Below are 27,259 nucleotides of genomic sequence, written 5' to 3' on the forward strand. Positions count from 1 at the left end.
CGTCCTGCTCTGACACCCACACACACATTCAGACACACACACACACACTCACACACACACCCCTCTCTTTTGCCAAAATCCTCCCTCTAGCTCTGGCTGCTCCCTCTCTCCTCACGTTTTTTCACATGAGTTTCTTTACCACCATCCCATCCCAGAGCACCGAGGACTCCCAGTAACTCAGAGTTCACTGTGTTTTGCTCTTTGTTGACAGATTCACACCTGACCATGAAGTGTCAGCAAAATGTATTATATGATCTTGAATGTGGGGGGCGCTTTGTTATTCCATGAAAGCTGGAAGATGCTCAAAAAAGCAAGTAAATCCTCATGAAGGAATAAAACTAAAGTCCTCATTAGTCTTTCTTTTAGTGCCTGGTATCCCTGGGTGCATAAATATAAGAAACTCAACAAGTAACAAGACTTAATCGAACAATTAAAGGCAGTGGCACACAGACATAGTAAAAATACATGAGGATTGAATATAAAAATGAAGTGTCATGTTAAGGACATGTCTTTGTCTGTGTATTTCATATCCACTCCTAAACACACACACGCAGGCTATAAACATCCAACTCAGCTGTGTTTTTTTGGCAACAACATGTGTGAAAAGGCTTAAAAATCAGCCTGTAAATCAAACCCAAAGAGACAAATGGTGATGAATCGGTGTGGATGATCCGTTTACACTCTTCCTGACAGAATCCTGACTGTATTTTTATCCCCACTTTCCTCCTTGTTAACTTTACGACAGGGATTCATCATCCCCTCCAGCCTTTCCTCCCCTGAACTCCTGTTTTTACTCCAGCTCTTCTTCTTTTCCTCCTTCATCATCCCTGCTGTCATGTTCGTCGTTCATCACTTCGACTCCTCGCCGGTCCCAACTATCCTCTTTTTTTTTGTCTACTGCTCTCTCTGTCTTCTGAGTTGAAGCCAGATCTGATAGAGCTTCAAAGGTAATGATCCATCATGAAAACAGGCTCTGTATGTCATCATGTACGGTCTTGACTCGTGAGCAGGTATGCTTCTACACTTTAGACATCAGAGTCTGCACTCCCTTCATGATAAGTCCCTGAGTTATGGGATTAATCTCATGATATACTCTATTTCAGATTGGCCCATGGTGCAGTTATATCTTTGGTTCCTTTAAAAAGTAATGCACATGATCCAGTAATGATGAGATAGAGGGATAATTCTTGCTTAAATGATGGATTAAAAGTATGATATCAGCAGTTGAAAGAACCTTATTTAACTGAAGGCACATGTACAAACAGACATCTTGGATTATCTCACTCTGTATGAACTCGTGCGACCTCTCAGATCCCGGCGGGGACAGCAGCATGCAGCAGCCTGAACCATCTCCAACAGGCCTCCTCCCTTCTGAGACCACCTCCTGCCTCTGAAGCTTTCAGAGTATTTCAGAGGAAATCAAACATTTTTACAGACTGAGGACAGAGTTCTTCAGAAATGACAGTGATTCACTGTAATCTAAACCTTACCAGCAAACAATTTCTTTCTCTTTCTCTTTCTCTTTCCCCTTTAGAGCTTGCACAAGATCCTAATTCATGCACACACATACACGAGCACACAAGCATACACCTGGAGAGCTGTGTGTCGCATCCCACAGGAAGGCAGCGCAGTCCTCTCCAGGTAACAGGTGGATATTTTGGATCAGAGATGTGAGCAGAGATTGTAGGTAATCTTTAAATAACACCTCCCTCTGGTGGAGAAGGCTGATCAGTGCAGGCTTGTGTCAGGCCTGTTGGAGCTTTCATGTCAATCACATAGCATTCACTTTTCTGTCCATCCATCCACCCATCCATCCATTATTTTGACCGCTTATCCCGTGTGGGGTCACGGGGGGCTGGAGCCAATCCCAGCTGACTTCGGGCGGAAGGCAGGGTACATCCTGGACAGGTCGCCAACCTATCACAGGGCAAACATGGAAAGACAGACACGCACACACTCACACCTACGGGCAATTTAGAGTCACCAATTAACCTGGTGAGCATGTTTTTGGACTGTGGGAGGAAGCTGGAGTACCCGGAGAGAACCCACGCATGCACAGGGAGAACATGCAAACTCCACACATATAGGCACCTGCCCAATCGGGGACTCAAAACAGGAACCTTCTCGCTGTGAGGCAACAGCGCTACCCACTGCACAACCGAGCAGCCCACTTTTCTGTCCTTTACTCTTGAATAAAACTGACACTGTTTTTATTTAGATTCAAGGTCCTCACACAGAAGCTCTTTAGAAAAAGTAGCTCACTGAGTTCTTCTTCTATGGTCACAGAGGTCTTTATATGGAGTCATTCAGGTCATGAGTTGCAAGACTCTTGAGACCAAAACACAGAAATGCTTAAATTATAAAAACTTGTTTTTAAGTAGAAATCTTTGATTGAATTACTTAATTCTAGCAAACATAAAGAGAGTTCTCAATATATATTCCTTTAAAAAATACATTTACATTTATGACCTTATATGCCAAATAATAATTAGCAGGACATTGCAATGTATTTCATTTATTTTAAACCTACTTATGTATAATTTCCAAATATATTTTCACTGAATAAGTTTGAGTATATAAAATACAGTATGTATGAGTGTACAGTGAATATGCTAGTTTGTGCACTGTATGTAGGTTTAGCTCTGCAGCTGTGACAGTCTGGTTCACCACATTTGGAAAATCCATCACAAACCCACCAGAATCCAAGCTCGGCCTTTTGATCTTGCTTGGAGCACAGTTTCATCATCTGCTGAATATTTCAGCTCTTTGTCGCCGGCTCTGTCCCTCGTTCGCTGGTAGAAACTACAGACCATCGAGCTGTACGGATAGAAAGAAAAAAAGCAACAGAAATCAGTTCAAAGGAAACAGTGAAGTGAAGTCACACATCACTTTGTTCATACAGTATGGCTTCTGCTGTAAACAATAGGGAAGTATGATGATCCTCTTTATATGCTCAGCATGCATTTAAAGTAGATAAAGATCAGCTCTTTCTGCTGAAAGCCAGACATGGCTTGGCTATCTGATGGATCAGTTCACATGCCGCTCAAATGAACCGTGACTTATCTTCAAAGTACAAACAGAGAGATTGACATTAAACTACTCAGTTTTAAATTGCACTCTGAAAAAGAACAGATTGAATGTCACTGAAATGTGAACAGATGAGGGTTAGGGCCATTAGGGAAAAAAAATGAAGGGGAAATATTTCTACCAGAAAGCAGGGAATTATGTGTTAGATGCTCAAAATTTCCTGAGGTAGGACCGCCAGACCCCTGATTCCGAGTTACCCACTGAAAACGTAACACATCCCACCCTTATTTTTCTGGTAAGCACCTTATGAGAGACAGAAAACTGAAGCACTTACATAATTACCTTCAAAAGGCCACTTGAGGCAAATCTTCATTAATCACAACATTCTGTGTCCTGGTGCGATGTCCCTCAAACAGCCCGAGTACATCAATGCTGCAGCTCATTAACACAAGTAGTTGGAGGTTACAACACTTGCTCCCTGAACAAGAAAACTCTTCACAGAGTGCTAAACTTAAGTTTATAAAGACGTTCTCTTTATAGGACTTAAACTGTTTCAGGACAAATGTTTCACTAATGTATTGAGGACATGACACTCTGACACCCCTGTTGTTCACACATCTTAAAAAGAACCTTATTCAAGACCAGATGAGGTTAATGTCAGTGTAGGGGACACTTTGCAATGATGGCAGAATCAAATCATATCTATTCTAATAAATGACCACTGAATATCGAGGCCATATCACATGAGAGAGAGGCATTGCTGTGATGTGGCTGTATGCTGAGAGGTAGTGATACACAGTAAGTCCCAGGGGCATTGTGGTCTATGTCAGTGGGTCAGGATCACCTGGGGGGTCATGAGATGTCTTTCAGATTAAAAAAAAAAAGTAATCTAAAACTGCATTTTATAGTACACCCATAATAGTAAAAATAAGGATAAAATTACTAGTTCAATTTCAAATGTATCCTTGCAAATAGCCAGATGACTCCTAAGGTTAGGGTTAATTTACAGTGCAGCACAGGAAACTCAGCCTCATGTGCATGTAGGTAGACTCATTTTCTGCAGTATGAAATTAAGTATGAAGCAACATTTACTTTATTTCACTTTGAGGGACAGTTGGGTTGCAAATCTTGTGCACCTATATTGAGGTTTGGGACCCTGTGGTCTATATTAACACTCATCGGATGTCTCTTGTCCAATCAGATTGCTCGTTTGGAAATAACTGGTGTATATCTTTAAATATAGTATATCTGGTTTGATGGACAGTCACGTAACTGAGCCGTGTGATCATAGAGACTTTAATCAATAATCATCTTGTACCCAATATTCTATAGAAAAATTGCAGACACACTTTGATGATTAGTGGTTTTAAATATTATCCCCTGAGGTGATATGACCTTTTTGTATGTCAGCTCTATTGATCAAGACCATAGTCAATCAATAATGAAATCTTTGGTACTCTAGTTTATTGATTGTCTACTAGCCGAACAGATACAAATGTGGGAGCTACTTCTCAGTTACAATAAAACCATGACTGTGTGTGACTGCATCATGTCAGTGTCTTGGTCTAGCGATCAGGTTGTGGTTGTATGTAAAAATGCTTTCATTCCTGTAAAAGAAAAGTACTTTTCAGAGAACATAAACATGTCTTTGATTTGAAAACAAGATCAATTTCTTTTGAATGCCTTGTGTTTTCTTTGGAATCAATACACCTTCAAAAGGTGGATCAGAGTGACAAAGGACTTGGTGAACACACTGTAAACCTTGACTTCTAGCAGCTAATGTATTCTGAGACCACAATAAAAAAAAAAAAGACCATGTGTTTAACTTCTTTTATTTTAGATCTATGTTTTATAATCTCTATAACAGTATTCATTCAAACCAACATTACATCTAAAGGTACGAGTTAAAAACAGCATTTTTTTTTTTCAAAATAAAAGTTAATCTTTGTAGGATTGATAAAACATGAATAATATGTTGCTTTTAAAGGTTGTCGGGTTGCGTTTTTCATATTGTATCTCGTGATCCTTTGACTGACAGTCGGCTCGCTGCACCTCCCATATTAGAATGTTTATCATGAATTAGTCGCCTGTTAAAAGTACAGTGATCCTCCTCACAATGACGAGAACCACAATCTCAGTTGTTGTTTTTTTTTGCATAGAAAAAACATAGACGGAGTTGTTGCTGCACGATCAGAGCTCGACACATCTTTGAGATACCGAATGCTAAAGTGTATAAAGTGCAGAAACAGACCGAGTAAGGCAGAGAGTTGGGTCTAAAACTAAACACATCTATTGCTCTAGAGAGATAAGGATGCAGAGAGATAAGCAGTGTAGAGATAAAGGGAAAGAGGTAGAGAGAAGATGATACAGGGGAGTAAACGATGGAAAAGGAGGGAATGTGTAAGAAAGAGGATGCTTGTTGGCTGACAGGAGCAAAAATACTGCAACATCCCGGTCACACTGGATCAAATTTAAGGGAGTAAAAGCTGCCAGTAGCTTAGCTGAAGATCTCCTACTAAGTCTAGACACTGTAAGCTAGTTAGTTACTTTCTCCAAATGGATCCCTGCAGTGGTTGCAGCTTTGACCCTTGTCAGCCACCGTAGGATTAGAACAAAGGAGAGATTTAATCACTTTCCAAATCACCTGTAAAGGATGGGATAAGATGACATTATCATACAATCAATGCTCACACAGAGCTTCGTTTACCTTTGCTGCATCTCCGCTGCTAATGCAACTGCATCTAAAATACTTAAACCAAAGTCCTCCCTGAGTCTCCAAAGATCACAGCTGATCATCACTTTTGATAAACAGGAAAAGTCAGACTCTTTGTGGAACACATTACATCCGTACTTTAAGCTCACATTGATTGTCAGTCTGTCAGTCTTCAGTCCAACATTATGGCCTGTAGTTGAATCATGTATCATGTTGTTTCATTCTCTGGATGACTCTGATAAACATCCATCAGCTGCTGAGTCACTTTTAGGCAAACTTTCTTTGTCCTTTTCCTCTGTTTCTTTCTCTTCGCCTACATCCGAGCTGTTGGTGTTGTTTGAACCTTCACTCTTTTCATTCTTGGGTTCCTCTGCTGCATCTTTTACCTCCTTGACTGTCTTCAGGAGTCCTTTCTCATCCTTACCTGTTTCTTTTACCTCTGCTTCTGCATCCCCTGCTTCCTCTGACAAAGAGTACATATTCCTTGAAATCTCTCCTGCACCGGATGCGTCCTCACTGACCCCTCTGTGGCGTTTTTGAAACAAACCAAAGTCTGCCATATCTTTGGGAAAATTTCTCCTCTGACCGGACTTTTCTCCATCAGCGGTCAAAGACAGGAGTCCATTCGGCAGGCCGTTGGAGGCTTCTGGCGGCCTGGGTGCTGCTATAGAGCTGCAGTTTTTGAGGATGGATGCGGTCATCTTGAACCGGTTGAGTTTGCTTTTGGGCTGGCTGCTCTGAGGACTGACAGAAACCTTGAGGGAGGAGTTGGGGTAAGCGAGACTGGATTCTGCTGAGCTGCCACTGGCCATCGCCGCCTGTAGAGCCGGTAGAGCCGGCTTCCCCGTCTTCATCATGCCCATCACCTCATAACGGAAACTGGAGATGTCCTGTTTCAGCTCCTGGGAGAGGAAAGGAAAATGAGAGCTCACCATGCTTTCCTCAAAGAATACCCATCATAAGTATCTGCACAGCACTCAGGAGAGCATCGATTCCATTTCAAGTTAGTCGATGCAAAGTGAATCAAGAGTCATCCTTTAAATAATTACAATGTACCACCTTCTTCATCTCAAATAGCATACAATAAATGTCATGTAGATCCATATCCAAACTAGCAATAACAACATGAACTATCATTTTGGATCAGAAAAAAATAGCTATGCCTATTACCAACTATTTGCCATTTAGAGCCCCTGTAGTTCAGCATAGGTGACAATTATCATGTGGTGCACACAAGTAATGATCTTGTGCACTTATGAAAATCATCCTGTGCGATAATAATTTTCTGGTGCACACTAGCTATTAGCTTGTAAGATAATTAGTTGTTTCAGGAGCGGTTGTGTACGGTGTCTTTTGACATGTGTGATGATGAACCAGGCACTTTTTGCTCTAATGTCAGTCCCCCTCTCACTGACAGGACTCAGTCTGATCTCATCTTAATCCACCATAAGCATTGCACCTCACAGTATTTAGCAAGTTACAGCGGCAAGGAAAAACTTCCTTTTAACAGGAAGAAACCTTGAGCAGAACCAGACTCATGTTAGACACACATCTGCCTTGACTGAGTTGGTCTAGCATTTTATGTTTTAGATTAGAAGTAATAAGCTAACTGTGTGATAGTGTTGCTACATCACAGGGTTTAATGACAAAAATAACATTAATGACAACTGATGGTATAAATAGCAAGTGGAATCATTATCACTGCTACATTTCCACAGGTGAACAACTTGTGTGCAGAGGTTTATTAACCTGTGATCACAAGTTATTTATCTTGTGCACACATTATTTGCTTTGGTGCACAAGATAACTTACTGTTGTTGTTTTTGTTCCTCTGTGATCTGTAGACATATGACATGCAACTGTAACTACTTCCTTTTAATTCATTATTTGTATTCTTCTTCTTCTTCTTGTTATTGTTATTGTTATTATAATTATTACTATTACTTGACATTTATTTATTTAATTTGATTTCATTTAAATTGTTTTATTTTGAGTTTTTACTCTTTTCTTTCCTTTACTTATAACAATATTGTGTAACAGAGCTGTTTTGTATCCTTACAATGTTTCTGAAAAAAATGAAATAAAGTATATATAAAAAGATCAAAATAAAAGAGAGATAGCTGTTGGGCACAAGCAAACAAGATAAAAATGATCACCTCATGAGACTTCAGGGGTCCACACAAACATCTTTATGTGATTTTTGAAAGCTTTTCAACTAACAACAGCTAATTCCTAAAGATCAAATGATATGCTTGATTTGGAGGAGAGTGAACCTAATTAGCTGTGAACTGGAAGACCTAACCCTTGAACTCAAACTACAACATCCAAGAGAAAACTCTGTGTGGCTTCTCTTAGCAACTAGACTCAAATACATGTAGCTATGCAATCTAATATAAAATACAGAAATATTTATGATACCTGCTTTGAGGTGTATGATATCCTCTGGAAGTATTCCTACCTTGAAGTTCTCCTCCGTCAGACCTCCCTCTGTTTTGGCGTCTCTGATCATGGCAGCCACGTATCGTTTCACCAAGTTCCTCAGCACCTCCTGCGTCAGTGAAAGTGAACACAACACAGTCTTCTGACACTGATCGAGCACTCAACTTCCACACGCATCACAATCAATCAGTCAAGCACAAAATGACAAATGTGTTCTTACAAAAGAAAAGACATTTCAAGTTAAGTCCATCATAAAAATACAACAGCCACCACCTGTGGGTGTTCACTAAGTGAAAATCCTCCACAGAGAAAAATGATGAACATCCCACTGGGCTTAATAGCTAGAGCTATTGTAGGAGACAAAGTAAAAGCTTTCTGTTGACAGATGGAAATGGAAAGTGAAGACAGGCAGTGAAAGAGCGGAAAGTGTGATCTGTCACTCTCTGCGGTGCAGAAATCAATTCCAGCTTCCTTTAGATAAAAGGCTACATTTACCTGATACTGGTGGTTTATCCTCAGGTTTTCTGCTGCTCGCCTCTGCACACATCCGATGTCAGGGGCAGAGAAGGAGTCAGAGAGGACAGAGAGAAAGTGTATTTAGTTTTTCCTTTCAGTAAATAAAAAATCCATATTGAACTCTGATGCCTGTGGTTGTAACTGTGTTTGGTCTAAGAGTGTTTCAAGACAAAATACTTTTACATCAGATTTCTGGTCAGTGAAAAAATATGTTCAAGTCTTCAGAGCTGCAACAACACTGACTTGTAATATAGATTAATTCTAAGCACTAAATCAGCTCAGAAAAACAGTAAACTGTGTCTGTACTGTGTGATAAGTCTTGCCAGTCTACTCTTTCTAAAGTTCGCTCTTCCCTTTTTATTCTAACTTCTCTAAAACCAATGTTTGTGACTCACTCCAATAGTTCCAAAGTTTCCAGGCCGCTTGGATCTCGTCCTTTTGCACACCTGTCTCTTGAACCAGCAGACGAGGTACCAGAATGATTTGGGGCTGGGCACGATGTTAAAAGGAGCTGGCAGAGTCGCCCCTTCCTCAAAGTAACTCATCCAGAGCTTCGTCCTGGCAAACTTCCACTCGATGTCTGCATGATCCTGAAACAGAGACCAGAGATGCATGAGAGGCTCTGTCAGCACACACGTTGGTTGATGCTGCGTCGTGTTCTCCTTTGATGCGTGCTCACAGCAATGTGCTGGTAGGAGTTGTTCATCATGGCTATGAGCATGTTGAGGAGCACCACCAGGGAGATGATGTTGTAGGTGCCGAACATGGTGGCGCCGACGAATTCGGTGAACTGATGGTCCGCGTCCACGTTGGTGACGTAAAGACTGATCAGACCAAAGATTGACCAGAAGAGGGACTGCAAGGTCTCAAACAATCTGCAAGAAAAGATTTATGGTCTCAGATTAATATTCTAAGTTGTCTCTGTTGGAAGGATATAAATATTTTTAACTATTTCCTTTTTTTATTTTATTTACATGATTTTAATAAATAATTTCATCTGTTTGTAGGTTTACAGTTCATACAAAGAAAGTTTATAACCAAACTTTTAATGATGAAATTGGAAATAAAGAAAACGTCAACATGAAATATTCAACACCGCCATCAGATACCATCCCTGTATTGTCTGTCACACTCCATCATCTGATCCTGCACTGACTCTCTCGGCTGCTGCTGGCATTATAATGTATAATATATTATATTATATAATTATCTTTGCCATATTATATTATGTTACATTACATTATTATTGTTTACTACAACTCAATGTCATATTAAATGTCACAAACTGAATGTCATTTACCACGCTGCTATCCGTTTTGTCACTGGAGCCCCATTCACCACTCACCACTGTCACCTGTACTCTCAGCTGAACTGGCCTTCACTCCACTCTCGCAGACAAAAACACTGGTTTCTATTCATTTACAAATCCCTCACTGGTAAAACCCTGTTATATCTACAGTCACTAATCAAACTTCACAGCACAAACCGTAGCCTGCGCTCAAGTAGCCTTATCAAACTCATCCCACCCAAAGCCCGGACCTCATTTGGTCGCACCTCCTTCCAGTTTTCCGCTGCAAATGACTGGAATCACCTTCAACAATCCCTAAAGCTGACCTCTCTCATTCCACTCGCCACTTTCAAAAAACTAATAGACCCCATAACTCAACATCACTGCACTTGCTATTAAATTGCTTTTAAGATGTTCACTGCTGTCATATTTTTGTATTGTATTGTTCTGTCTCTAGGTTTCTATGTATGCCCTCTCTGTTTCTTGTTTTGTCTTTTATTTATTGTCATGCCACCTGTGTTGCCTCCTCGCCCAGGTCGTTATTGCAAATGAGAATTGGTTCTCAATTAACTCACCTGGTTAAATAAAGGTTAAATAAAAAATTTAACTACCCATATTTATTTTTATTTATTGCTTAATCTGTCATTACCAACCATAATCACACCGTGTCAACCTGTCACTACTGAAACACTTTTAATACTGCCTGTAATTACTTCTATTTAATCTAAATTCCATTTGTAACATTGTATATATCTAAATTGTATTCTAGCTTTATTTATCTATTTTAAATTTTACTTACCTTACCTTATTTTATTTTATTTTACTTATTGAAACTTCTTCTTGATTGTACTTATGTCTGGGTTGCTGTAACAACTGAAGTAATATCTTATCTCATCTTAAAAGATGACAGAAAAAAGAGGGTAGAAATGTATAAAATGTTAAACTTCTTTAGAAATCAGGTGGATATTTCGCTAAAACTTTGGGGGTGTTTTCTTGTGGACTAAAAATGATAATTGAATGCTTCAAATGTTAAACTAAATGTTAATTCTACAATTTTTATTCATTTCAACTAGACCATACTCCTTTTTTAATTTTTTCTGTCACGAGTTTTTATTTTTTAACTGTAAAACAAATGAATAAACTTAACTATATTACACATTTCACAAGTTGAGGATTCACAATTCAGCTAACAGCATTTTCTCTGAGCAACTGAAAGCTTTAAGAGCTTTCGCACATTTCTCAGCCAGTAACAGCAACATGCAAAGAATTCCTCTTTCTTTCTTCCTGACACTTTAACAACAATAACACATCTTCAGTATGCAAACAGGTTAGGACTCACGTGGAGAAAGCGTTGTTCTGCTCCACACAGCGGATCCCTTTGCATTTCCCTTTCTCGTCTGAAGCCTTCGTCTCGTAGTAAAAGTACAGCTGGTTCAGTCCATTAGCAAAAGCCAGAAGGACCTGAGGCAGAGGAAGATTGTTTCTGTGAACCCATGTTTTTCTTTCTCACGCTGCATTGTGCCTCACTTTGAAGTGTTTGCATGTTTATATCCCTGTAGGCAAAGTGTTCTGTGTTTACCAGACAGTAGATGAAGAGGAACTTCAGGATGTCCAGCAGCATTCTCCCCAGAGAGATCTGCAGCGGCCCCAGGTGAGAGTTGGCTGTGAAGAGCGAGATGAGGCGCAGGGAACTGAAAATGTTGGCGATGGCAAACACTGCCTCGGCTACTAGCGTCGGGTGCCACATCTCCCACTGGTTCCTGGGTTTACTACCGCTGTACTGAAGAGGAGGAAAGAAGGTGACAGACAGAATGAGAACATGTTGGAGTTTCACCACACATTGAGCATAGTTCAAGCAGGCCACAAAGTCAAGCTCCAATCCAACTCCATCCCAGCACCATCTTTTACGCTGTGTCTGATTTTACTAGTGTCATATGTATTGCCACTGATGCCAGCTCTGTTCTGTAACCTAGGGCAGGGGTTACCGAACTTTTCAGCCCGCGACCCCCACTGTCCCTCAAAGTGATTTAATGTGGCTTCATTTAGCTGGTCTGCAGAAAATTAGCCTACCTATATGAGCATGTGGCTGTGTTTCCTGTGCTGTTATGAATTAACCTGCTGCTACTGATGCTTTTGATAATTAACTGTTCACTAACCCTTAGGAGTCATCTGGTGAAAAGAAAGGCAGAAAACTCATTACATTTTATATTTTCAATGTTTTATATCAAGTTTAGCTACTATTTTTGTAGATATTTTTTAATATAATGTCCAATTTTAGGATAACTTAAAAAAAAAAAAATGTGGAAGACCCCCCCATTTTTGTCTTGTGACCCCCCCAGGGGATCCGGACCCCCACTTTGGGAACCCCTGCCCTAGGGTGTCTTTGTTGCTGCTCTCTCTGCCTTGGCTTTTCATGTATGCACATTAATAATAATAATAATACATTTTATTTATAAAAGCGCTTTAAAAGGTTCTCCAAGCGCTTTACAGGAAAATACAATTATACAATAGGAAAGCAAAAGGAAAACAAAAAAGCAAAGAAAAGCAAGGCAGCAAAATAAAACAAAACAAGAAAAAAAATCAATCAATTATAGTTTAAAAGCCTTTCTAAATAGGTGTGTTTTGAGTCCGGACTTGAATTTGGTGAGTGAGGGAGAGAGTCTGAGGTGTTGGGGGAGAGAGTTCCAGAGGGTGGGGGCAGCGACAGAGAAGGCCCTGTCCTCCCAGGTTCGGTGCTTGGGTTTGGTGAGAGGGGTGAGGAGGTTGGCGTTGGTGGAGCGGAGGTTGCGGGAGGGATTATATGGCTGCAGAAGGTCAGTGAGGTAGGAGGGAGCTAGGTTATGGAGGGCTTTATAGGTGATGAGTAGGATCTTGTACTGTATTCTGAAGGGGATGGGAAGCCAATGGAGGTTCTGGAGGACTGGGGTGATGTGGTCTCTGGAGCGGGTATGAGTGAGGAGGCGTGCAGCTGAGTTTTGTATGTATTGTAATTTGTTGAGGAGGGTGTTGGGTGTACTGTAGAGGATGCTATTGCAGTAATCGAGTCTTGAGGTGATGAAGGCGTGGATGAGAGTTTCAGCTGCTGTGAAGGAAAGGGAGGGGCGGAGACGGGCGATGTTTTTGAGGTGGAAGAAAGCAGTTTTTGAAATATTGTTAATGTGTTGTTGAAAGTTAAGTGACTGATCAAAAATGATACCAAGGTTACGGATGTGGGTGGATGCTGAAACAGTGGATTTATCAATAGTGAGTGAGAAGTCTGGGCAGGTGGAAGTGAGGGATTTTGGGCCTATGATGAGAATTTCGGATTTATTACAATTGAGTTTGAGAAAGTTTGTTTGCATCGAGGAGTTTATTTCAGTGAGGCAGTTTGTGAGGGTGGTGTGGGAAGCAGCGGTGATGGATGTGGTTGAAATGTAAAGCTGGATGTCGTCGGCATAACAGTGGAAATGGAGGCCGTGGCGGCGTATGATGTGACCAAGGGGGAGCATGTAGATGATGAAGAGGAGGGGACCAAGCACCGAACCCTGGGGGACACCATGAGAGAGGGGGGCTGTGCGTGACTTGAGGTTGTTGATGCTGATAAACTGATGGCGGTCAGAGAGGTAGGATTTGAACCAGGAGAGGGCGGTGCCAGTGATACCGAAGGAAGATTGAAGGCGGGTGAGGAGGATGGAGTGATTGAGGGTGTCGAAAGCTGCACTAATGTCCAGGAGGAGGAGGATGCTGAGGGAGTTGTTATCGGATGAGAGGAGGAGGTCGTTGGTGATTTTGAGAAGGGCTGTTTCTGTGCTGTGATGAGTTCTGAATCCGGATTGAAATGGTTCGTACAGTTGATTGGAGTGAAGATAGGCTTTGAGCTGGGTGGCGACAGTGCGTTCGAGGATCTTTGACAGGAACGGGAGGTTGGAGATGGGGCGGAAATTGTTGGGGCTGTTCTGGTCGAGTCCGGGTTTTTTGAGGATGGGTGTGACAGGCGAGTTTGAGGGCGGGAGGGACAGAACCAGTGGACAGGGAGGAGTTGATTATGGAGAGGATAAGGGGTTGAAGGGCAGGGAGACAAGCTTTGGTCAGTGAGGAGGGGAGGGGGTCCAGGATGCAGGTTGATGGCTTCATGCCGGAGAGTGATTTATTGAGATCCAGGGGGGAGATTTGGCAAAACTGAGAGAGAGACTGGGTTGTTGGGGGGGGCTGATGGGAGTGTGGCTATGGGTGGGGAGGGCAGAAGTAAGCAGTTCGGTGTGGATGTTTTCGGTTTTTTCTTGAAAGAATGACAGGAAAGAGTTGCATTTGTCTGTTGTGAATGAGTAGGAGAGATTGTCCATGGGTTTGAGAAGCTTGTTTATTGTTGAGAACAGGTGCTTTGGGTTGGTAGAGCTGGAGTGGATGAGGTTGGAGTAGTAAGTGGACCGGGCGGAATGGAGGGCGTCATTGTAGTGGTGGAGAAAGTCCTTGTATGCCAGGGTGTGTATGGTGAGGGATGTTCGTCTGGCGAGGCGTTCGAGTTGGCGTTTCTTTGATTTCATCTGACGGAGTTTGGGGGTGTACCAGGGGGCAGAGTGGGTGAAGGAAACAGATCGGGTTTTCAGAGGGGCAAGCTGATCGAGGCAGGAGGAGAGTGTATCATTGTAGAGGTTGACCAGGTCAGAGGGGGAGAGGTTTGAGGGAGGGTGAGTGGATAATTTTATTGTGAGGCGGGCTGACAGGGAAGAGGGACAGATGGACTTGATGTTGCGGAAGGTAATGGTGCGCTTCTGTTTGGGTTGAGCGATGGGGGTGGCTAGGTCTATGAGGATGGCTAGGTGGTCAGAGATGTTGAGGTCGGAGCTGGAGATGTGATTGATGGTGATGCCAGTGGAGCAGACCAGGTCCAAAGTGTGTCCATGGTTATGGGTGGGGAAGTTGATGTGTTGGGTGAAGTTAAAACATTGCAGAATGTCCAGAAATTCTCTTGCGGTTTTGCAGTGGGTGGAGTCAATGTGTAGGTTGAAGTCTCCAAGGAGGAGGATGGAGGGTGAGACGGCGCAGAGTTGGGTGAGGAATTCAGAGATGTCAGAGAGAAAAGATGGGTTATGTTTGGGAGGGCGGTAGATTATTGCAATGGTTAGGGGTTTTGGACCAGAGAGTTTGAATGACAGATGTTCAAATGATGGAGGAGAAAGGATAGTGGTGAGGGATGTTTTTGATTGTTGGCGGAGGACAGCAGCTATTCCACCGCCACGGCTGTCAGGGCGTGGCTTGGCGAGATAACAGTATCCAGGGGGGGTGGCTTGGTTCAGGGTGTAGTAGTCCAGTGGTTGTTGCCAGGTTTCAGTGAGACAGAGGATATCCAGTTTATTGTCGGTGATGAATTCGTTAATGATGAGACTCTTGTTATTTAATGACCGGGTGTTGAACAGAGCGACTTTCAGATGATGTGAACTGATTTGGTGGGAGGACTTAGGGAGAGAGCGGAGGTTGGCTGTGTTGACGTGCTTTTTGATGTGGGGATGAGGTGCAGAAATGGGAATGGAACGGCGTGTTGTCCAAATGGATGGGATAGAGTTAGGGGATGTGAAATTATAAATGATCTGGCACTGTGAGGGGTGACTGGGCTGGATGTAGATGAGGTTTTGCTTGTTTACGGATTTAATACCGGTTTTTGGGCAGGGAAGCCTTTTTGTAGTGATGGTGTGAATAGGATGAACTGTTGTTGTGGATGGGGGTAATGACACAGGGGGCGGGTAGGGGGAGCTCTCGCGCAGACAGGTGGTTTGGGGTGGCGGCGGAGAAGAAGAGGGGGGGGCGTGTGAGGGGAAGGTAAACAGTCATGCAGCAGGTGTTAGCGATTGAACGGAGTGTTGAATATTTGCAGCTAAAATGCGGGTGCCCAGTGACTTTAAATAGAAAGGGGAAGTGTGCTCTACCCACCTCAGGCATTGGCATTCCACTTAGGCACATGGAAGGGCAGGGAGCTCCAAGAACAGAGCCATACTGCAAAATGTAATGTATTGCATGCAAATAATTAAACCTTTTGGGGACAGTGGTCCTGACTGAGCTGTCTGTTATACAGCTGTTCATGGATCATTAGTTACCTTTGTGTAGGCTACAATCTTCAGGGAGATGGTCGCCAGGTAAAGTGAGTTCATGACAAAGTCCATCAGGTTCCACCAATCATGGACATAGTCTTGAAATCCACCATCCCACATTTGTTTGATCTCTGCCCAGATGAAACCTAAGAAAAAAAAGATTTACTAAATGATCACTTTACCGCTTGTTGATTGATCAACAACTTAAAAATTAATAGAGAGTGCAACTCTACAGTGACAACGTGACACATTTCAAGGTAAAACAACATATTTGACAGCCTGTTCGCTACTTTAACCCTCCTGTTATGTTGCGGGTCAAATTGACCCTTTCTAAAGTCTATTTTAGGGAATATATGTCTCCAAACCAGCTAAATGCAGCATAAAAAATCTGGGCAGCATGTGACAGAACAGGTGTTGTGTTAACTTATCAACATCACTTCATAAAAAAATGTAAATTTAAAATAAAATGAACAAAAATGTATGTCATGTAAAACTATTGTATTTATATTTAGGGCTTTCCAATGTACTCTAAAAAAAGTTTTAACATTAATTTCAATGAACAACGAGTGAGTTATCATTGAACCATGATCTGTGAGGATTAAAGAACACCAATGAACTAAGTCTTGATTTAAATGGTTAGTAATGGAGTTAAAAATTAGATTTAAATAAATGTGTATTGGGATTTTTTGGGGGTTCTGACACTTTTGGATAATTGAATATGCCCTGGGTCAAATTGACCCAGGAACATTATTGCTGTTCCAGAGAAACAAACATAACAGGAGGGTTAAGACAACAGCTAAGAGTTAACATCTATGTTCTTTTAACAACACTTGAGTCAGCAAGGAATCTTAACAGCATGGTCAATTGTTAGCTTTCAGTCATTTTCTTGGAAACAATAGCTCAAAGGTAACTGACTGCTATAGCTGTTGTCCAAGGGTAACTAATGGTGTTACAAATGTGTTGCTATACCTTGGCAGTGTCTTTAGAGACAAACAGACTCGTGGAGAAAACACATCATGCTAAAACATTGTAAAACCACATTTAAAAAATCTGTACCAAACACAGCTCACACTCACGCTCAACATTTATAATCAACATAAGAATTGTTGACATTTTTCAGTCTAAAAAAAGTGGCTAATCATCAGCCTCATCACTTGTGTGAATAAACAGAGCGAGAGAAGCCAACAATGACTCACAGTTTTTAGTGCAGTTGCATACGTCACCATGTTCTTAAAAAAAAACAGTCTGCAAAATCACAAGAATAACAACACCTTTTCAAGATCCCATCCATTTTACTCACCCAGCACCCAGGGCAGTATCATCCACTCCACAGTGGTGGGTGCGGGGCCCTGTCTGTCCTGCCTACCCTGCTCTGTGGTGACGATGTGCTGGGAGGCGAGGAGCAACAGGAACAGAAAGGTCAGGTAGGATGCTGTGTGGCAGATAAACTTGATGAAGGGTTTGCGAATGAAGAGGCCATAGCGACTCTTGGGAGCGATGAGGTAGCAGAAGGCAAACAGAGGGTAGAGGAGGCCAATGAAGACACATGTGATGAACTTTCCAGCCCAGTGGCGACGTCTCCAGCCGGGGAACTCGTCGTACCAGCGGGATGCCAAAAGCTGCTGGCAGTTTGGCTGAGCGACAAACTTTAAGAGAAAAAAGAACAAAGGATGGAGAATTGCTCTTTTCATCTGTTTGATTTACAGGGATAAAAATGGCCTCACAATATCTTTACTAACTTCAGAAATCATTGGTGCATGTAAGCCTGCTGGGACACAGCATCTCAACCTGAGGCAATTGGGAGAATTTACAGAGGGAACACAGAGGCACCGTTGATGCCAAAGTTTGTACCTGCAGCAAGTTCCAGCTCAGAGCATTCAAACCTTGGAGAGCAGGTGTTAGGGGGGCTGAAAACTTGTAAGTAATCATCAGCACTTCATCATATTCAATCAGTTGTTCAACAAAGTTATTTAGTTATTTGTTCAACATATAGAGCAAGCATAGATCAGACTGTTTTATTATTTGCAAAGACCCCCCAAAAAACCATTGGCATGCATGTGGCACATAGTAAGGAAAATCTTCTGTGAGAACAAAAATCCTTGGTGAACAGTCATCTGCTACCAAAGTGGGGTGGAGTTAGAGATTAAAAGAGGGAGATGTAAAGAGATAAAGAGATATATAGATAGATTAATTGACAGTGTAAAGGCAGATTATGAATCAATATGAGTATGTGAGCTGTGTCCGTATTTAAGGTCGTACGGGGTTATTGGCAGTCATTTCCCTTTTTCAAGGTAGGAACCTTTGTTGTGTCGTCAGGTGGTCCGCCCAGAAAGGTGAAACAGACCGCTGAAGGAGCATGGTGCTGCTTGGAGTTATGTGTGGATATTCGTTTGTGAAATGTTTTGGACACTTTGGAGCTCATATCACGAAAATAAAGAGAGATCAACATGCAAATATGGCCTGGATTTTCATTCAAGAAGCACAGTAAATCACAGTGCGTCCATTAGGTATTCCAGGTGCAGCGCATCAGTGGCTTGAAGCTTTGGCTTGGCCTCTACAGACAGGGAGGGGTGAAGTGCTGCAGTGCTCAAGTCTAGAACTTGGACTTAAGTCCAATCAAGTCCTGATTTCCAAAGACTCGACTTAGACTCAAGCGCTCATTTTTATTTAATATGCCCTAGTAATTTATTCAGTTTCAAGCAAGGGCTGTCACCTGCATGCATGTTCACGATCCGTCTTGTTCAGCAACAGCTTGAGCTGCCGTAAACTGGGTGTTTTTCTTTCCAAGATTTAACTGTAAAATCAGCTTAAGCAGCACAACATGAGCAATATAGATTAATAATAAAGGAAAATCAGATGAAAACGAGGACAACCTCAAACTTTTAAAAGACATCTATCCAAGAAGCACCCAGAAAAGTAAATGAGATGCTAAAATATTTCTACTTGGACTATTAATAACATCAGTGTTAGCAAGTTAATGACAATTGAAATGGTGGGGCATGGTGTACGCTCAGCTGCAGGGGAGAGATATGTGGAAGAGGTTTGTGGGAGCAGTGCTGGAGTTAATTAACACAGGTGTAAACTGTTGACTGATTGCTCTCCTCAGCTCTGCACTAGCATGGTGAACCTGGGAGAGAGCCGAATGAGCAAGACAGGACCGAGAAGATTTAAGTTTGAGCGTCTGTAACTGGAAGTATGTTTGTGTTGAGCTTAATGTATGTAGAAAAGTAAAGAAGAGCTCATGTGAAGGCTGTGTGGTCCTTGCTGACCCAGTCTCATGTTGCATGTTAGCTTCAACCACTCGGTCCGAGATGTTTGTTTAGTTAAAATTCTAAATTATTAACAGTCAGGTTGCAGGTATCTTATTATTTAATACCTGCAGCGATTTCACCAAAGCAGAATGGATTGGCACGTCTCCCCATTAAGAGAAGCACGGTGCTATAACTTCATCGATAATTTAAACCTGTATAGATTCTGACAGGATCAATCAGAATCTAATATTAAAGTGTTCTATACATCTGACAGATCCCACACAGTAAGTCTAGCTTCATACAGGTGGAGAGTTTGGAGTCAAACAACAGTCCTTTAAATAATGAATAAATATATAAATAATAAGGACTCAACACGGACTCAGATAGTCAACTCGGATTCTTCTCTGGTGACTTGTACTCAAACCTGACTTGAACACTAAAGACTAAAGACTCAACTCGGATTTGAGGTTTGGTGACTCAACTACAACACTGAAAGAGTACTAACTGAAACAAAAATAGAAGCTCATAATGCAGACTTATTGAACAATACTGAAAGTAATTGCAGAAGTCTTGTACAAGCAATCAGAGTGAACTGTCAGTCTGAGCCTATAGCAGTATAACTAGGGGTGTGTCTAAGACTGAGGCAGATGTAACTATAAGCTTTATTAGAAGAGAGAGTTTATTTTTAAAGACTTATTGAGCAATACAAAAAATAATTGCAGAAATATTGTACATGCAATTGAAGTGAACTGTCAGTCTAAGTCTATAGCAGTATAACTAGGGGCTGCTCTAAGCCTAGTTATAGGCAACAGGCTGAGCAGATGTAAGTCAGATTACTATTTAAAGAGAAAATTTGTTTTTAAAGACTTATTGAACAATACCAAAAGTAATTGCAGAAGTCTTGTACAAGCAATCAGAGTGAACTGGCAGACTGAGCCTATAGCAGTATAACTAGGGGTTTGTCTAAGACTGAGGCAGGTGTAACTAAGCTTTATCAGAAGAGAGAGTTTATTTTTAAAGACTTATTGAACAATACCAAAGTAATTGCAGAAGTCTTGTACAAGCAATTGGAGTGAAATGTCAGTCTAAGTCTATAGCAGTATAAGTAGGGGCTGCTCTAAGCCCAGCTATAGGCAGATGTAGCTAAGCTTTATGAAAAGCGAAAGTTTGTTTTTTAAAGACTTATTGAACAATACCAAAAGTACTTGTAGAAGTCTTGTACAAGCAATCAGAGTGAACTGTCAGACTGAGCCTATAGCAGTATAACTAGGGGCTGCTCTAAGCCTAGTTATAGGCTATATGAGGAGCAGATGGAGCTCAGCTTACTCTTAAAAGAGAAAGTTTGTATTTTAAAGACTTTTTGAACAACACCAAAATGTAATTGCAGAAATCTTGTACAAACAATCAAAGTGAACTGTCAGACTGAGCCTATAGCAGTAAACTAGGGGTTTGTCTAAGCTTGAGGCAGGTGTGACTGCTTTTTCAAAAGGGAACATTTTCAGTTTACTCTTAAAAGCAGAGAGGTCATCTGCTCCCTAGACCAAAGCTTGAGAACACTCAAAGGGAAGGGGTCTGATAGTTGAAGGCCCTGCCTCCCATACTACTTTTAAAGACTTCTGTGACAACAATCTGCAGGCGAAAAGATGTAGGGGGACATCATGAGCTCTTTGAGACATTTTAGTGCTTAACCTTTGAAAGCTTTGCAGGTAAGATGAATGATTTAAAGGTTTAGAGGGAGGAAAGAAAGGTTCATCGTAACAATACACTTGCAGTGATGTAAGTTCACAGTCATCATGTTATTAGAGCCCAAATTGAAAATGACTGAAAAACATTTTCAGCTGTTTTTTTAAGATAAAAACCAAGTTCTCCTTCCTAAGATGTCAGAATTGATTGGGCACCATGTAAAGCAGACAAGTGATTTATGTCTCTAGCACCAACAGGAATGAATGAAAATCTTTTGAACACAAATCAACATGTGGGACATATTTTCATTTATTTTATTTTCGTTTGGTTGGCTTTATGTTTCGTGTTTCTGTGAGATCAAATCCTCGTGTAACTAAAAAGTGAAAAGAATGACAAAGGAAATTTTGACTCAGACAATGTCATACTCCCATAACTGAGTACAGGTTTCATATTAGTGAAGCCAAAATAGCATTGTATCAAAACTGCAGATGTGCTTGAGTCTGCCTCGGCCAAATGGACTGAAGCTTCATCAGCATCTGCAGATGATCTGCAGATGTTTGGGAAACATTCCTGATACGAAAAAAAAACAAAAAACAAACTCATGTTGAATTATCCTATCAATGAGTTTCACAGCATGTGCACACACCAACACGGCAACACACTCACACAAGCACAAACACAACGTGGTGATATACCATGCTGAGCTTCTCTATAAGAGTCACATCGTCAACTAGCGCCGTTAGGTGCCAATTCACCAACTCTGCAGCCTTGTTACCATGGGAACCAGAGATCCCTATCTGTGACGGGTCTGGAGTCGAAATGGCTCATATTTCCATTCTTTAACTACAGCATCAACACAAAAGTTGAGAGGAAATACAGAGAGGGCATAAATGAGGAAATGAGTTTCATGGATGATTGGAGAAAAACAACAAGTCTCTTTTTCGAATGAGAGAGAGAGAGAGAGAGAGAGAGAGAGAGAGAGAGAGAGAGAGAGAGAGAGAGAGAGAGAGAGAGAGAGAGATAATGGAACTAGTAATCACTGATACAGCATCTTACATTTGAGGCACCAATACATCAACATATTCTAGTGATGGCATGAGAAAAAGAGAGCCAAAAAGCCTGTTTGCTTCAGTTCCTTGATTCATACGGCACATTTGAGCGTGAACCTCGTTATAGAAAGAAACAGCTAACCTCATTGAGCTGCAAACAAAGTCTAAAGCAGACCCATGGGTGCAGGCTGTGTATATCAATGAATTGCATGGACTATAATAACTTGAAAATTGAGCTGTTCTTTTAAATCATGCTTCATGAATACACAGAGTTGTTGGGAATGTGCACATTTTCAGGTAATTGGTCCGTTCATACAGGTTACTTGTGACGGCCCTCTGTGATATTGTCCTGTGTTTTTTAACTCACTGTTGCTTACTTGTGTTGTCTATTCGTTGTGTGCATCTGTTGCTCAGTCTATACGTTGCCTCATTTGAATTGCATGCAGCTAGTTTAATGATTGATAGTCACTGCCTGATGCAAATATGTACAGCACTGTTAAATGCTGTCCTGTTGTGTCTGCATGTGTCTTCTTTAACATTTCCTCATTGCTGCTTGATTGTCTTGCTCCATGTATTTCATGTCCATGGACACTTTCTCAAACACGGTCACATCATGTCCTTATGTAGCTTTTAGTCATTTTTAATTTTCTTTTCTTCTCTTTTTTGTTTGTTTGTTTGTTCGTGTTTTGGTTTCTCCTCTACCTTCTTATTTTGATTTGATTTTACTCTATTTATCTTTGTTTAATCTTGATCTTTTTAGGGTCTTTTTAACATCTGGCAAGGGACTACAGATGTAAATGAGCCTTTTGGCTAACTCTGGCAAATTTACAGTAGTGTTCATTAATATGCATGGTCCTTTTCATTAATAAATAAATACATAAATACATAAATACATAAATACATAAATACATAAATAAAAATAAAGTCATTTTGGCATTTTGTTACACCTAATAAATAAGTTAACAAGACAAAACTAAGCTGTTTGATGTTTTGCCTGAGTCAGTGTGATATTTTGAGCACCAACAGTGATGCTAATGATGTAACAAATTGAGCTAATTAACTTTATAATTGGGGGATATTTCCATGCCAATATGTGTCTTAGAACAGGAGCTGTAACAGTAACACTCAAATGAATAACTCTCTAAAACCTAATCACATCCTGCGTTCAAGGAGATAATTCAACAAGATAAAGATACAATGAAAAATTGCTATCCCGTATTCTGTTAACACTGATTTAGTTTGGAGAAATATAATAAAGAATCCTTTTCCTGAGCCACAAAGCTCCAAACATGTCAAACTGGGTTACAGCATCCTCATTTCCTCCCTCCCTCCTCCCTCTCTCCGTCACGATCTCTTCCAAAAACTTAGCCATAGTAAGGTGTCATATTTTAGTTGGCTCGTTCACATAAGCTCAAAAAGGATTTCTTCGGGTCTACGTTACGGTTGTGAAAGTTTCTTTCCCCGTCCCCCACAGTAAACTGTCAAAAGTACCAACAAAGTGCTTCTCAGTGTGTGTGGGGACAAGTGAGGGGGCTTTCCAGCTCAGTGAAAACAGGTTCGCCTGCAGCATTAACGACATGAAAGCTCTGCTGAAAGTCTCACAGACTCATACTGACAAGCAGAAAACTTGCAGCTGGTTATTTCTTAGCTTCTCTTTATTGGTAAATTTAAAGTTAAAGGTAGGCGTGAAGAACGTATTCTGATGGTTTCAGGTGTTTTTGTGTGGACGAACAAACATGTGGTTGACGGTGTGTCTTAATGAAAAATGCAAAGAGGATCTACATAATTTGATCATCTTGTTTTGCATATAAAGAAGGAGAACTCATTATGTGAAGAATCAATTTATAATCACTGAATAAAGCCACAGTCAGGATTTTTCTTTGCAGTCTTCCTCCTTTCACTCATAAGTATAACAACTTATTTAAAATCAACTTCTATAGATACTACAAAACTGTGTCCATTTTACCACCCAGCTTTCTTACTTATTACCAGGCAGGTGTTAAATACTGGGTTCTGATTGGTCAAAAGAACAGTGATTCATTCAGGGTCACACACATTACATTAAATCAATCCACGGGAATAAGTTCTGGCACATTTCACCTCAGCCTTGTCTCACGTTACCTTCAGTGGAAAGGTTCAGTTTAATTTGAATTATGACAAATTAGAGGGCTAATGTTTAAACTTGACCATAATTTGAGATGTTCTGTTTATTGTTAATGTATAACTCAAGGGAGGCTGAGTGGAATCTGTTGCCAGTAGGTGTCAAAGCCTGTTGAATTCGAGGGACTACTTTTTTTGTTTTTAGCTGTATATGTAAATCATTTTCAGGTCAGTAAAATCATCTTTCAATCAATATTCTGAGTCAACTTTTTCCTGCATATTTTTCAGCTGCCATTTTCAATTTGCATATCCACCCATACACTATACACATAATGAATGGGTGGTGATGCAAAAGTATACGGCAAATGCTGCAAATTATGCATATTAGAATCCCGACATGATGAGAAAGACCTTAACTCTCCATCCTTTTTGTGTTTGGAGAGATGAAAATAAAAAATGCTTTTCTCATGATCGCAGGGTTTTCATAACACAGCCAAAAAACCACATACTGCTACAGGGGTACTTAAAGTGTGCCTTCTTTTTTTATTCTTAAGCATTTTTGCCTTTATTTGACAGGACAGCTGAAGAGAGACAGAAAACGTGGGGAGCAGAGAGTGGGGGATCGAAACACAAGTGCTGCAACGAGGACTACAGCCTCTGAATATGGGGTGCACACTTAAACCGCTAGGCCAATGGTGCCCCTAAAGCAGGCATGTAAATGAGTTTACATTTTTAACTTAAACTGAGTAGGCCTACTACAATACATATAAAATTACATGCCAACAGCACATCTTTCTGAGAACACTGCACTAGACTGGACTCATTCATGTTACAAATAACATCTTATTTAATCTGCATTCTCTGAGTAACAACAAATGATGATTTTTCTCTGCATAGGACACAAACAGCAACACCTGAACACATGAGATCAACTTGTAAAGGAAGGTATTTGTGTCAGTGAACAGCTGCAACACCTGAGCACGACTGGGCCTTCAGTAAAAACAGTTATCCTTGTTATTATTTTACCACCATTTAATGGAGACATTAGAAAACATCTTTGAGACACTGAATTGCAGTTTTTATGGGACATCACCAGGGGGCAACATCTAACTACAGCAGGTAAAATTGATAACTTTCCTCTGGCGCCTGTGAGAATTTGCAATATTCAAGAGCCTGTTTCAGTTCACACTGTGAATCTTCAATGAACTCACCTATACTCACGAGTATATCTGTACGAATGAGTGTAATCGGGTGTGAAAACCCTCAGGGAGTTAAGTGTATAATCGTCTCTTTAATGCCTATGTGTTACTGATCATATTTATCTGATTTGGCCCCCTGCTGCATCAAAGCACAGCTCGCTCTGTTTGCTCCTTTCTCCAGACGGAAGGCCTGTGGAGTTTTCTCTTCAGACCATTATAAATTGGCTTTCAAAACCCTGGGAGCACAGCAGCAGCAAAGCCGAAAAACACACACAGATGCAAGGATAACTACAAAATGCACAAACAACATTACACACAGAGGGTTAAGAGGAGAACTATCCTTCAGTTTGCTGAGTTGAAGGTCAAAAGCATGCTCGTCATGACTCACTGCATCCTCTAATCAACAACCAGAACTATGAAATCCAAAGAAAAATAATCACACATTCAGGCTTAATGTCATGCCAATTATAAGAGCTGGAGTGTTTGTCGTATAAATTGCTGAAAGAAGATGAGTGGTGATCACACTGCAGACGAAATGCTCTGAAACAATAACAACTCCCAGTAAAAAATAATGTCAAAGCCTTTCCAGTCCAACTGAGGGCCCACTTAACCCACGATGCCTCACAGGGGGCAAAGCTCTGTCTGGCTTAAAGATCTTCTGTCACAGGAACAAAGCAATCACAGTAAATGCATCTGTGTGTGTGCATGTCTGTCTCTGTCTGTGAGTGTGTGCCTGTTTTCTGTTAGTGCATTTACTCTGTACAGATATCATTTTCCCTCCTCAGGAGACTGCAGCAGGAACCGTTATCGCCAGTTCTGCAGTGAGCGGAGCAATTTCTATGTCTACTCTCATTCAAGAAGGGAGTCTGAGATAAAAACAAACAAACTAACAAACAAACAAAAGCTTTAATGCTTTAACGCTTCAATGCTTCCAGTGTCCTCTCTCCAAATCAATGCACATTTCACAAGAAAATGCCTGTTATATCGCAAAAAGTTGGTGGCAGTGTGTGCTGACCAACACACGTGTGTTGAAAAGTGTTGGAATTTAGTATTTATTAAAATGATTAAACTTAAAGCTGCTGTGAGGAACTTTTGTTTTGTATCGGTTCTGGTGCCCCCTTGTGGACAAAGTGATACCTCTTATCTCTTGTCCTATTCATGCAAAAGTAGTGTTTTCAACAAAAACCTCACCCTGTTGTCTTTTAACAGTCAACTTTATCAGGCTATGTGATTATTTTCCATGAAAGCAGTCGAATAAAGGCTGTTTCTGAAGAGAGACATCCATCATCTGGTCTGACACCTACCCCCTCAGGGCGGTTTCAGGCATTAAAAATGACAACAGAGAAGGTGTCAGTGTTTTCGCTGATGGTCTTGTTTGCTATTGAAGGTCATAAAGAGGCATCAGTATCATTTCCAGTCTGTTTATCAGCCAGTTCAAAACTCCTCACAGGGCCTTTAAAGAAGTATTTTTTCCAAATTACTTTATTTTCTTTATGTGCTTTAAAGATTTATTATATTCACCCTAAAAACAAACAAACGAACACAACAAAACAAATCATTTCCCTCTACATTTAGGACCAAAACTGGTGACTAGATAGCTCCTAATGTTACTCTTTTGAAAAAGAGAACTAATTCTTTTAGATCAGACACAAGACTTATTCAGGCACATTGCCTCATACACAAGAAAGAGATTTAACTTGATATTAGAGAAACTAATTTGCAAACACATAATGGTATAACAGAAGGATATTGCATTCATCAGAGAACAAAAAGTTTCTTTGTTTTTCTGAATAAACACAATTATCTCTGAATTATGAGATAAAGCTAATAAGGGAAATTAAATCTGCTCTGTTTTCTGAATGAATAAGATCCTGAGCCTCGTTTGAACTTCCTTTTCAACAATTGCATGATTGAGTCTGTAGTCACCAC

The 27,259-nt window shown here is 40.8% G+C and overlaps 1 protein-coding gene across 2 annotated transcripts in view; it reads right to left on the reverse strand.

Moving 5' to 3' along the window:
- Positions 1–4,843: 4,843 nt before the first annotated feature.
- Positions 4,844–27,259, reverse strand: part of LOC117812198 (short transient receptor potential channel 4-like) — a 45,167-nt gene continuing 22,751 nt past the window's right edge. Inside the window, exons 7-16 of one of the 2 annotated variants that reach the window (XM_034682827.1) lie at positions 17,349–17,694; positions 16,055–16,194; positions 15,891–15,953; positions 11,563–11,763; positions 11,323–11,444; positions 9,375–9,570; positions 9,091–9,285; positions 8,675–8,716; positions 8,199–8,288; positions 4,844–6,642 (exon numbers count right to left, since the gene is read on the reverse strand). In XM_034682827.1, the coding sequence (XP_034538718.1) occupies positions 5,959–6,642; positions 8,199–8,288; positions 8,675–8,716; positions 9,091–9,285; positions 9,375–9,570; positions 11,323–11,444; positions 11,563–11,763; positions 15,891–15,953; positions 16,055–16,194; positions 17,349–17,694 (2,079 nt within the window). In that variant the 3' untranslated portion in view covers positions 4,844–5,958. The remainder of the gene's footprint in view (positions 6,643–8,198; positions 8,289–8,674; positions 8,717–9,090; positions 9,286–9,374; positions 9,571–11,322; positions 11,445–11,562; positions 11,764–15,890; positions 15,954–16,054; positions 16,195–17,348; positions 17,695–27,259) is intronic. The other variant, XM_034682828.1, reaches the window with a different exon arrangement.

This window comes from Notolabrus celidotus, chromosome 5 (genome assembly GCF_009762535.1).
Source record: "Notolabrus celidotus isolate fNotCel1 chromosome 5, fNotCel1.pri, whole genome shotgun sequence".
NCBI lineage: Eukaryota > Metazoa > Chordata > Actinopteri > Labriformes > Labridae > Notolabrus > Notolabrus celidotus.